This window comes from Erigeron canadensis, chromosome 7, assembly GCF_010389155.1.
Source record: "Erigeron canadensis isolate Cc75 chromosome 7, C_canadensis_v1, whole genome shotgun sequence".
NCBI classification, from domain to species: domain Eukaryota; kingdom Viridiplantae; phylum Streptophyta; class Magnoliopsida; order Asterales; family Asteraceae; genus Erigeron; species Erigeron canadensis.
In genome coordinates this window covers 13,489,596-13,502,909 of record NC_057767.1, presented here as the reverse complement: position 1 = coordinate 13,502,909, position 13,314 = coordinate 13,489,596, and the positions used below count along the sequence as shown (strand labels likewise).

At 39.7% G+C, this 13,314-nt stretch overlaps 1 protein-coding gene across 1 annotated transcript; it reads left to right on the top strand.

Annotated features, from left to right (window-relative positions):
- The first annotated feature begins 178 nt into the window (after nucleotides 1-178).
- LOC122608983 lies at nucleotides 179-3,433 on the top strand. Its single transcript, XM_043782047.1, has one exon. It carries the CDS (start codon nucleotides 179-181, stop codon nucleotides 3,431-3,433), a length of 3,255 nt encoding a protein of 1,084 aa, XP_043637982.1.
- Nucleotides 3,434-13,314: the final 9,881 nt, after the last annotated feature.

Sequence of the window (13,314 nt, the reverse complement as noted above, 5' to 3'; positions counted from 1 at the left end):
TCGGCTAGCAGTTAAGTACATGAGAGATCCAATTAAACTGCGAAAAAGTTTCTGATTGTATGGTTTTCCATTTATATCAGCATGAATTTTAGTTCTTTGATCCATGGGCGTGGCAATTGGTTGGCAATTTGACATGTCAAATTTTTTCAAAATATCAAGAATATATTTATTTTGACAGATGAAAATCCCATTTGAAAGTTGTTTAACTTGTAAGCCAAGGAAAAAGTTTAGTTCAAATAGGGGAACGTTGTTCACTCCCACGAGACCCCAAAGAGATGTTTTGGCAGCAGAGAGGTTACCACCAAGGGATCGTAGTAAAGGAAAGGAGAAGGACCTCACAAAATTTTGTGAATTCCACAATGACCATGGGCACGATACAAATGATTGTCGCATATTGAAAATCAAGATGAAAGAAGCCATGAAGACAGGAAGATTGAGCAACCTAATAAAGGAGTTGAAGGAGCAGCATCCAAAGAATGATCAAAGAAGGCAGAATGTGGTCGAACCTATGGGCCCAAAACAGGAACCCCTTGATGAACCCATCATGATGGTGAAGTATGCAAGAGAAAGACACTTTACAGAAGGAGAAAGACAAAGGTGGGAACAAACGGCTATAACCTTCCCGATGCTACCTCCAGATGAAGGAACAGAAGGTCCAATTCTGATCAAAGCAGTTATAGGGAACCATCCAGTGAATAGAGTCCATCTAGATACTGGAAGTGGTTGTGAAATAATGTATGAACACTGCTTCTTAAAGCTAAGAGCCGCCCTGCGGATGAAGAGAAGAGATTCGGGAAATGCATTAGTAGGATTCTCTGGAGAGAAGTCTTGTCCTTTGGGAGAAATAAATCTTAAAGTGGTAATTGGGGAACATCCAAGAACAAGAATGGAGGAACTAACGTTCATAATCATCAGGGCGGAATCTCCTTACAATGTGATATTAGGCCGAACAGCCATGCGCCGAATGGGAATAATACCTTCCCCACTCCACGGTTTAGCCATGTTCCCGACAAGAAATGGAGTTGGATGTGTACGTTCCGAATATAGGAAGCCTCACCATTGTGCACAAGTAGAAGCTCCAACAAGTGAAGCACCGAAACCAAAGAAGCTGGAGCTAAATAACGAAGCACAGAAAATATTTATTAATCCTGAATATCCAGATCAGTCTATATCCATAGGGAAGCAGTTGCCAACAAAGGTCAAGAAGCAGCTTAAAGACATGCTCCGATTAAACAAAGACGTATTTGCATGGGCTCCTTCAGACATGATAGGGGTACCAAGGCAACTCAAGTTTGGAGATGAAGTGTTCGATACACAGCATAGGTTAAATGTTCGTCCACATGTCGAACCCATCAAACAAAAAAGAATGAGCCTAGCTCCGGAGCGGGAACGAGCAGCACAAGAACAAGTATCGGATCTAGTTAAAGCAGGCATACTTCGAGAGGTTAAATACCAAAGCTGGGTAGCAAACCCAGTAATGGTAAAAAAGCATGATGGTGGTTGGAGAATGTGCATGGACTTTACGGATATAAACAAAGCTTGCCCGAAAGATTGTTACTTGCTACCTGAGATAGACTGGAAGGTCGAGTCTTTGATGGGCTTCAAATTGAAGTGTTTTTTGGATGCGTATAAAGGGTACCACCAAATTCAGATGCATAAAGATGATGAGGAAAAAACAGCGTTCTACACCGGAGAAGGAATATACTGCTTCAAGAAGATGCCATTCGGCCTCAAGAATGCTGGAGCAACGTATCAAAGACTTATTGACAAAGCTTTTAGTGGCCAAATAGGGAGGAACCTAGAAGCGTATGTGGATGACATGGTCATAAAAAGTAGAACGGAGGAAGATATGTTGTGGGACATTCAAGAGACTCTTGAAACGTTAAGGTCCATAGGAATGAAGCTCAACCCGAAGAAGTGTCATTTTGGCATGAAAGAAGGGCAGTTCTTGGGCCATATAATAACAAAGCAGGGTATACGCCCAGACTCGAAAAAGGTGAAGGAAATCAAAAGTATGAAATCCCCAAGAACATTGAAGGAAGTGCAAAGTCTGAACGGGAAGCTAGCAGCACTTCACCGCTTCTTATCAAAATCAGCAGATCGGTCCCTTCCTTTTTTCAAAACTCTAAAAGGATGCACCGACAAACAAAGTTTCCATTGGACGCCCGAAGCAGAAAAGGCTTTTGTGGAGCTAAAAGAATATTTGGACCACCTCCCAACCATGGTGGCTCCAGGGAAGGGGGAGGTGCTCCAGATGTATCTGGCAACATCGGAAGAAGTTGTAAGTGCAGTTTTGATGGCAAATGTGAGAGACAACCAGATGCCAGTATACTATGTAAGTAGGGTGCTCCAAGGGCCTGAAACTAGATACTCAGAAATAGAGAAACTAGCATTAGCACTCATACATGCGGCAAGAAGGCTAAGAAGGTATTTTCAAGCTCATACCATCCAAGTGTTAACAAATAAGCCCATCAAGCAAGTGTTAGCAAGGCCGGAAGCTTCGGGAAGGCTAGCAAAATGGGCAATAGAATTGGGGGAGCATGAAATTGAGTTTCGGCCAAGAAGTTCCATTAAAGGACAAGTATTAGCAGATTTCATAGCCGAGACACCAGTCAAAGATGCTAAAAAGAAGCGAAAAGAACCTGAAGTAACACTCCCGGAGGATGCAGAATCAAGCTCCGAGGACCCTGTGTGGAAGCTTTTCACGGATGGAGCTTCAAGTGCAGACGGGTCCGGGGCTGGACTTATCTTGACAAGCCCAGAAGGAAAAGAATTTACTTATGCTTTAAGATTCAATTTCAAAGCCTCAAACAATGCGGCAGAATACGAAGCATTACTAGCAGGTCTTCGAATAGCAAAAGCAATGGGCGTGAAGCATGTCCATGCTCATGTGGACTCTCAAATTGTAGCCTTCCAAGTAAATGGTACCTATGAAGCAAAGGAGCCATTAATGAAAAAATATCTAGAAAAGGTCAAGGAGATAAAAGAGAAGTTTCGATCATTCCGAATATCGAACATCAGCCGAAACAAAAACAAAATAGCGGATGCCTTAAGTAAGCTTGCATCCACCTCCTTTGCTCACTTAACAGAAGAAGTCCTGGTAGAAGTATTGGAAAAAAGATCAATTGAAGAACCAGAAGTGAATGTTATAGAAGAAGAAGGACCAACATGGATGACGCCAAATATAGAGTATCTTACTAGCGGCTTGCTCCCAGCAGACAGAGATCAAGCCCGAAAGATAAGAGTAAAAGCACCCCAATATGAACTTCAAGAAGAAGGACTATACAAAAGGTCATATATGGGACCCCTACTCAGGTGCGTAGGTCCAAACCAAGCTAAGGGAATAATACACGAAGTGCATAGAGGATCTTGTGGCCTACATGCTGGACCAAGAATGGTGATAGCTAAAATAGGAACGATGGGGTACTATTGACCATCCATGTACCAAGATGTGGAAGCAGAAATTTGGAACTGTGATTCCTGTCAAATACATTCATCTGTTTCAAAGGCTCCCAAGAACAGTATGATACCCGTGTCCTCAGCGTGGCCATTCTCTAAGTGGGGTATTGATATAGTGGGTCCTTTTCCACCTGCTCCAGGAAGATTGAAGTTTCTAGTGGTAGCCATAGATTACTTTACTAAATGGGTAGAAGTTAAACCACTGGCGGTAATTTCAGGGAAGCACATGGAAAAGTTTGTGTGGGAGCATGTTGTCACGAGATTTGGAATACCAAAAACGATAGTGAGTGACAACGGGAAGCAATTTTGTGAAGGAGTCTTCAGAGCATTTTGTGAAAACCTAGAAATCGAACAATCTTTCACTTCCGTGGCACATCCACAAGCCAACGGTCAAGTAGAAGTAACTAACAAAGCAATTGTACAAGGAATAAAAGCAAGATTGGGAATGAGCCATTCCGGATGGGTGGAAGAGCTTCATCAAGTGTTATGGGCACACATAACTACACCAAAGACAAGCAATGGAGTCAAACCATACAGCTTGGTGTATGGTACCGAAGCTATGACCCCACCAGAAGTGAGTGTTCCCACCAGAAGAAGATTTCTAAGCGATGAGGAAAATGAGCATCAGCTCCTAACAAATTTGGATCTTTTAGAAGAACGAAGAGAAATAGCAACGATTAGAGAAGCCCAACACAAAAGCCAAACGAAAAGATACTATGAAAAGAGAGTTCGTAGAGAGAGTTTCCTTCCCGGAGAATTTGTTTTTCGCAACAATGAGGCGAGCAAGGTAGAAAATCTTGGGAAATTGGGACCCCAATGGGAAGGTCCTTACATTGTAATTGAGGCATGTGGAAATGGTGCATACAAGTTAGCCACTATGGAGGGAGAAGGCCTCCCCAGAACTTGGAATGGAGCACAACTGAAAAGATGTTACTTGTGATAAGCGAAAGAAATCCTCTTATCTTGAAGCAGTGAAAGAAGAGCACCCGTTTAGAAAAATTCTCTTACTTTGTCCATTTTGTGTAAATATAACAAATTAAATGCTCCATGTAGGCTCAGGCCACATGTTTTTTGTAATTAAGCCCGATTATCCGGGTTGGAGCATGGCTGCGGCCAGAACTTTTAATGAAAAGCTGCAGCTAAACAACTAATTTACATATACTTGTCTTGTGCAAAACAACTTACAGCGATAAGTTCACAATGATCACGCTCATTGATGCACAATATGGAGCAAAAACTAGGAGCTTATGTAAGCCCGTTCCCGAACGGCAACCTGATACAATAGTATGCTCCTTCATCAAAATTATATAAGCATGTTCCATCACATGCTCCTCCATCAAAATTATATAAGCATGTTCCATCACATGCTCCTTCATCAAAATTATATAAGCGTGTTCCATCACATGCTCCTTCATCAAATTTATATAAGCGTGTTCCATCACATGCTCCTTCATCAAAATTATATAAGCATGTTCCATCACATGCTCCTTCATCAAAATTATATAAGCATGTTCCATCACATGCTCCTTCATCAAAATTATATAAACATGTACCATCACATGCTCCTTTATCAAAATATATAAGCATGTTCCATCGCATGCTCCTTTATTAAGCTAAGTAGCGTGCTCCATTATGTGTTGATGAAAATTCTATCAAAACCAAATAGCATGCTCCATCAAACGAGAATAGAACATCGATGTACTTCATGACAAGAAATTGCATGCTCCTTCATCGATATTGCACAAGCATGCTCCATCACATGCTCCTATATTAAATTAAATAGCATGCTCCATCATATTTTAACAACTCAAAGAAAAACTAAGTAGCATGTTCCATCACATATCGATGAAAAGTCTATCAAAAGCAAATAGCATGCTCCATCAAATTAAAAGGGAGCATCGCTGTACCTTATAACAAGAAAGCATGGCAAGTAATTAATAGTTAACACGCATAAATGATAAAGGAAAGTAAAGTAATTGTTCTCAATACATCACAACCATAACTCCGAGTACACAAACAGAACAAGAGAAAATAAAAATGTTCATACATTGCCAACAAAGGCATCAATAAAGCCACGCAGGGCCGAGACAATCAACACTAAAGATAAGTGGTACCAATCAATCATCTTCCGGAATCACCTCCGGATCAATGGCAAGGATCTCATCAGTGGTAAGCTCAAAGCTAGAAGCCAATGCGTAACGTAGGGGAAGACCATATCCTCCATCTGAGAGGCAGCAGCATAGAGAGTATCCATAGCAGTCGGTTTATGTCCATCCAGTGTAGTAGGATCAACCTTCAGATACTTACGAGGAAGGTTGTGAAGAACCTTATGACCACCCGCTGCCATGGCATGAGATTGTAGTTTGGTAAGCACTTCACTAAATTCATCACTTTTCAAGAATTTTTTAAACAACAAAGGCAAACTCTCCACAAGTAGCTTCTTTTCAGCAACAGCCTCCTCAGCTTCTTTGACACGCCTAGTCCTACTGTCTTGAAGCTTGGTCATCTGATTTCTTAGATCCACGAGATCTGCAGCAAAACCTTCAGATTGCTGTTTAGCTTCATTATATTTATCTTTCCATCCATTCTTCTCATTCCGGACTTTTCCTAGCTGCTCCCGCAGACTCTCTATCTCACAATCCTTCAAATCAAGCTTCTCAGTGAGAACCTTAAGATCAGTATGCTGACGAGCACGCCCTTCAGAATCTTCCAACAACTTCACTTGTTCTTTTAATTTGCCATTCTGCTTCTTGAGCTTGTGTCGTTCATCCTCGGAAAGAGAGAGGCGTGTCATGTACCCTGACTACAAGATATCAAAATTATAACAAGTTAATAATAAGGGAGCATACATAACACGAGCATGACTATATAATTAACAAAAAAAAAAAAAGAGAAGGGAGCAACATACCAGCGCGTTGAGGATATCAATCCCGGCTCCATTAGCAAAATCTACGAACTCATTCTTACGCATCTTTTCAGTCATCTGCATCCGATGAGGCACCATGATGTTTCGGACAAAATCAAGACGTTCCTCACCGTCCTCAAGGGTACTCATGTGCGTAACTTTACTGAATGGAGGAACAAATGTACCCTGGGGAACATCTAGAGGAGGGTCCTCACCTTCCTCATCTTCCTTTTCTCCACCGTCTACCCCTGCTCCTGCACTAAATTCCTCCAAAGTTTTACGCTCCTTACCCTTACCAGGCCCGAGTGGAGGCAATGGCCTACCACCATGCACAAGTATTATGCCGCGTCTAGGTGGATCAGAATGGGTACGATGGGGAGCAGCAGAGCTAGTACCCTCCTCATGGATCGATGGAACCTGTGAGTCAAAGGGAGCATTACGAGTAAGCTTCCTTTTCTTCTGTGGAGTGACCGTCGTACCAAAAGGGACATAATTGTCAACACCGGAAACAGGATGAGAGGCTGCAACTTCATTATCAGAAGGAGGATCCGAGTCGCCTTCCACAAAGTCATCTCCCTCGGGGGCAATAGCTATCTCATTAGTAAAATCTTTTAAAGGAACAGCTGCGGTATTGGGAGGATTAGGAGTAAAGGAACCATTCTTGTGACCATCTCTAAGATATCCTCTAAGCTCCATCGCTACAAAAATAAAGTTAAAGTTAGTAAAGGCATGTATATGCGAATAAGTAATAACAACAAAATAATGAAGGATAACGAAAACAATATTGAATTAAATAAAGATCTAATGAAAAGTAGTCCGGAACCATACCCCGCCCTCCAACGGCTATCTTAGGAATAGCAGGATGATGGGACCATAGCTTGGATAAGCCGGTAAGATAAAGGATAGGCTCCGGTCTTTAGTCATCTCGACAACTAAAGACATGTCGAACCCGCTAGATGGAAGCTCAAAAGACATATTCCCTCTAGACTTTTTTCGTTTGGTCCGAGCGAAAGGATAGTTAGAAGGTATCACAGACTCATCAACATAAAAGAACCGAGTTTTCCAACCTTTAATGGAAGACGGTACCCCAGTTACACACTCACCACCTCATCTTCAGGACGCTTCTCGAAAGTGTACCAGCTCCCAGCTTTAGCTAACCTAAAGAACCTCCTAAACAAAGTAAGACTAGGCTCCCTCCCACAACTCCGACAAGAAAGCTCAAACATAGTCACCCTAATGTTACCATAAGGATTCACTTGAGAAACATGGACTCGGAAATGGTTAAGCACTCTACAATAAAAGTCAGTGAAAGGAAGACGCATGTTACCCTTCTCGAAAGGAGTACAATAAAGATAAGATGAAATGGTAAGACAAACCTAAAAAAGGTGTTATGTATCTGTAAACTTCGCTCCAGTTTCGGTAATGTAGGCTCCGTGTCTGGCGACCGAGAACCGAGGAACCAAAGGAAGGCTCCGATCTGGCAGCAGATGCTCCGGACTAGGAGCGTGTGTTCCGAAACGTAAAGAAGGCCAGTATATGCTCCGGTTTCAGCGGGTTAGGTGGCTTATGCTCCGGATCCGACCGGAGTAGACAGTGTATGCTCCGGCTTCGGCAGTTGAAGCTTCGGAAATTAAAGGAGCACCGAATCGGTGGTGTAGGCTATGGAAAACCTAAGAGAGGCTCCGGATCGGCGCTGCGGGCTACGGGAGTCGAAAAGGTTCCAGATCGGTGGTATGCTCCGAAAATTAGGAAGGAGGCTACGGATCCGGATCGAGAGTATATGCTCCAATCGGGATATATTCCCTGGAAATCAAAGGACAGCAAACACAAAGGCCACAGATCAGGAGCGTACGCTCCAGCCGGGATATAGGCTCCGGTTAGGTAGGTGTCACAGGCTCCGGCTTTGGCCTGTTCGGGTACTCGCGAGCCACAAGGATGCTCCGGATCGGTGGGTGGAAGGAGGAACTAAAGGGAATAAAAGGTTTTTTGAGAGAGAAAAGTGAAAGTAAAAAGAGTAAAAAGAGATAAATGAGAGTCCTTCCCCCTTTCTTATAATGTCTCCTTGATGAGACATTTCACAAATTAAGCAGGGTATTTTTTGGAAAACCCGGATCGAAGTAAGATACTTTCCAAAGAAAAAAATAAAATAACAAATAAATAATAGATACGAATTTGTATATATTATTATATTAGCTAAAAAAAACAGAGGAATGTTTAGAATACTTTGGAGTAGCTTTTGTTTTTGTTATTTTTTCAAAAAGGGGAAGGGTAAAGTATGATGAACATTCGAGATTGATATCCAAACACCAATATGAATTCAAACTAGAGGAAAGAACCCTAAAACACGTTCCAGAAAGAACACATTGCTTAGCGCCCCTTTTTCTTTATTTTTAACTTAGCATTCTAAGTATTACAATGCCAAGCTGGGGGGCTTGATAGTGCACTATCCTAGTTAGCACTATGACTCGACCAAAACAACATAAAGCAGCTTAGCTCCCAAATACGCTCCCGAATATAAACGATTACATATAAAGCAACGTAGCTCCCAAATACGCTCCCGAATATAAACGATTACATATAAAGCAGCGTAGCTCCCGAATAGAAGTAAACACATGATCCGGACCAAGCTCCGGATCCAACATAATAGAACAAATAGAATGTCATGTGAATAACACGTGGCCGACCAACAGGACAAGATGATGTAATGCTAAGCCAATCGCCGTTGAGGGAGGTACGCTCCCAACGGGCTCCAAATCGTACTAAAACGTCATAGGAGACAAGTACTCAGATCTTGTCTCCTCAGCCTCTATAAATACTCCTCTCAATCATTCATTTGAGGATCATGTTTTCACACACCTACACATTTTGCTCTGATTATATTAGTGGCGTGGAGTAGCCTCCATCACCAATAGGGAACCGCCAATAAACATAATCAACCTTCTTCTGACCCTCCTTTAGCAAGTTCAACCCTTTAGTAATTAGACGACGAAATACGTTTAAACAGGTAACTTCCCCGTTTCTCTAACTCTTACACATTTGATATGAACCATAGCCAAATCAACTGCATATTAAGTAAACGTGTTGAAATCTGCTGCGTAAAGTAAAACATAAGTATTCTATGGAAATTCAGGAACAGAATACGACTTATTTTCCCTAGACCAAAACCCGAGCCTATGAAGAAGAAAGGTGTAGGAGCTGGTAGTTGTGGACCCAAGAATAAAGAAACGGTATAAAGAATTTGGTTGCTCTGATTGTACTTTATCTCACTATATGTGTGTTATCAAATGTGACAATAGACTCCTACCACCCCTTCCCAAAAATTAATTCCATCAAATTTCCAATTATCTATACCTATATCAATGTAGCTATAGCATACAACAACCACTTTCACACTCTAATGAATAAAAAGTCACACATAGCCCGTGGCCGCCATATGTGGTGGTCAAGGGTGGCCATGGCAAGCCCCAAAATCTATAAAACTTATATTTTTGGTACTCAAGCAATTAACTTTAAGGCAAATCCAATAACCCTTGACATCTACCCCTGGGCCAACCCCACCCGGCCACCCCAAACAATGTATCCTGTAAAAAGATATTAAAACCGGGGTAGTAAAAATCCCAAATCTGAACATTTACTATAAGAAGATAAGGGCTTAAAGTGTTAATTATTAAAATAAAGGTTTATGGTGTAAATTAATTCATTAAGGGCAAAGTTGGTAATTTATAAAACTCTTTCCATAGTGGGTTTTTATTAAGGGGCAATTTAGTAATTTCGTATGTGACATTTGAGTAACTATTTCTATTTTGAGGGGGGTGTATAATCTTTATAAAGAAGTATAGATATAGTAATAAAGTTTTTGCGTTGATATGTAGCATGCCCATTGATATAAAAAATAGTTTGGAAAAAATGTGTTTTAGGCAAACCTAACCTCACCAGCCCATTTTAGAAAACTACACATCTGAATCCATAGATAAAGTTTACCCATTTTGAACTAACCCACCTATGTTACTACGTCTAGGCCCATGCCACCTAAGCACCGAGTCATAACCTCACCCAAGTAAACCCTTTGGTTATTATCAATGAGTTATATTCACTTATGTTTTTATATAGGCAAATGGTATATAAACTTACAAAAGATCATTGAACATAACATATAAATAAAATCAAATGGGTCACCTTCTAATTTGCTTTATAAAGTACCTACCCACACAATGTCCAAACCAGAGGGGAGCATACTAAAAGGTTCACTATACCCCTAATAAACATACCTTGTCCTTGGAAATTTCATATCACTTTTACATGAGTAGCACCAAAATGTTTCCTTCCTACCTTAACGCCCCCTTCGTGCAAATGTGACCAATGCCGCAAACTTAAACCATCTATTCTTGGTTTAGATATTCGTGATTTCCATCTTTCTTAATGTTGTGACCTGGTTAAGTAATAACCATCATGCAGGTCAGAACATAACTTAAAGGGTAATTGGTCAACCTTTTTTATCACGCCCCTAATCTAGGAGTTTCCGAAGAGTGTAGAGTGTTGACCCTGGAAAAGCAGAAACCCGGTATCTACAACCTCTACGACGTCATACTAAATAAGAACATCTTACTTGATTTCCTTGAGTGATGGGATGTCGTCATTGTCAATAGTCAGCCTCTACGAAGCTATACCCAAATCAAACACAATACAACTCAAATTTAGAAAACCCTCCATATACACTTACCTAATCACGACCTTGATTTCCTTGAGTGCTAGGCTGGGATATAGTCATTATCAATGACCAATGTGGACGAACAACTCAGAGAGACAAAGGTTACCTGCAAGAAAATTGCAGGTGATTATGTTCTATACAAAATTGCAGGTGACTACTTTACCAAGATAATATTTGAGGGTCACGGAAGTCAGAATGAAGCTATATGGACTAGAATGATGTTCCTATTTAACCACCATATCATTACCTAATGCTCCGCATAAGGCAACTCGCATCTGTTGGCCCCTGTTCAGCGAAGGGTACAAAAGTTCAAGTCATAAAGTTGCAAAAGAGAGTGAATCTTTAGCTACATCTTATTGTTAAACTAACCATAGTTTTGATATACAAAAACTTGTAAGTCAATCCGATTCTTTCTCCTCATTCTTAAATTTTCCTAGGTAAACAGCGAGTTTCGTGTCTATATATTTACATACAAAAGTATTAAAGTTGAATGATTTTCCGAAACAGGAACCTTTCACTTGACCTTTTATAATCATGGTCAAAATCTGTTGGAAAGACTACATTTCTCGCAAGTTTTGTTCAGCTTAAGTAGGAGTGGGAACATGCCCTACACCAATCAATAGAGAAATGTATTTGTTTTTTTAAAAGATACTATATGCGGAAATGAGACCCATCAATCATCCATTATAAAAGAACCATATTGCAATTTTTTCAAATTGTGTATTCATTCACTGTCTTCTTGTACCATTATGCATCATGTCCGGATTTAATAACAAACATATAGAAAACCTTATTCGTCATCTTAGGACATTCTAGTAGTTATGTACTTAAGTTATATGTCATATATGAAACCTAAAACCATAATGCTTGTAAAGGCAATACCATGTCAAACTTGAACCAGTTGATTGCATTATCAAGTTGGGGTGCCAGAATTCCGGTAAGTAACCAGAAAGATATATATGATGAACATTATTTCCATAGATGAATAATCAAGTGACTGGGAAATCAACTGGGCTTACCTATTTCACTTAAAAATCTCATCCCTTTGAAACACCTTGATCTTTCGTTGACCATTCTTAAACATTTAGCATATGTTGATCTTTCCATCGACAGTTTCAGAGATAAAAAACCCTAACAATATAAACAAGTTATAGTGATAAAACTTGCCGATATAAGTAGTCAATACATAGATGATATTTTCAACACATTATGGAGTAAGACCATGCTCTTTTCTACAGATTGTTTGATTTTATACAAAATCAACAAAAAAAAATGGAAAAACAAAACAACCTCAACTGAAAATTGATTATTTTATACATTTTCAATATCCCATAATTCAAGTGAAAGGGATGTGAAAAAATATACAAAGAAATAGCCCTCTTATCATATATATCTCACAAAACAAATAAATATAAATTTAATGAAACCAAAAAATATATATATTAAAATAAATTGTGATGATAAACAGAAATTACAAACCGCCAAACCATATGTGTATGAATGACCAAACATTGATAAAAATATATATCTTTTTTTTCTGATTTCATCTTCAGCAACAAAGAGAGAAAAGGAAACAGAGGAAAGGAACAGTTGACGAAGGTGAATATCTGAATAACCATATTAAATTTGAAATCCTTATAAACAATAGATTTTCATAATGACTGACTCTTGACAGCCTCATCGATATAAAACCTAAAAAATCATAAATAATCAATAAAACTAACATTAATTCACCATTAAAACTGACCTTTCACAAACCCTGCATATTAACCATCATAACATCACTTAATCAATGCATTAAGCTCATTTACGGCCTTTCATAGCCACTATTACAAAATTCTATATCAAAACTATAAGCATATCATTATTTACAATGCTAATGATCATTAAAGCCTTAATTATTCTCATAAACTCCATCTAATATGAGAGAAATGATCGAGAGGAAGAGATGTGAATTTTCACACACAAATTGTATATTCATACCGAAATATACACATATAATGTATATATAGGAACGGCTACTAACCGACCTAACAACCTAAGTTTCAACTTGACACTTCCAGTCCCTCTACTTCTAATATGATTATTTCTAGTCCTAAACTCATATTATTCGTAACAATACTTCCCCCTTGAAGATTGTTTGTCCTCAAACAATCACAGGAAACAGAACACACCTAGACACACAATATAGAAGATAGAACATAGAATAAGCTCCAAGTCGCACATCAAAGTCTGGGAAACG

Bases quoted from the DNA above. Each gene is read 5' to 3' on its own strand.
- LOC122608983 (XM_043782047.1), top strand. From the start codon at position 179: ATGAAAATCCCATTTGAAAGTTGTTTAACTTGTAAGCCAAGGAAAAAG.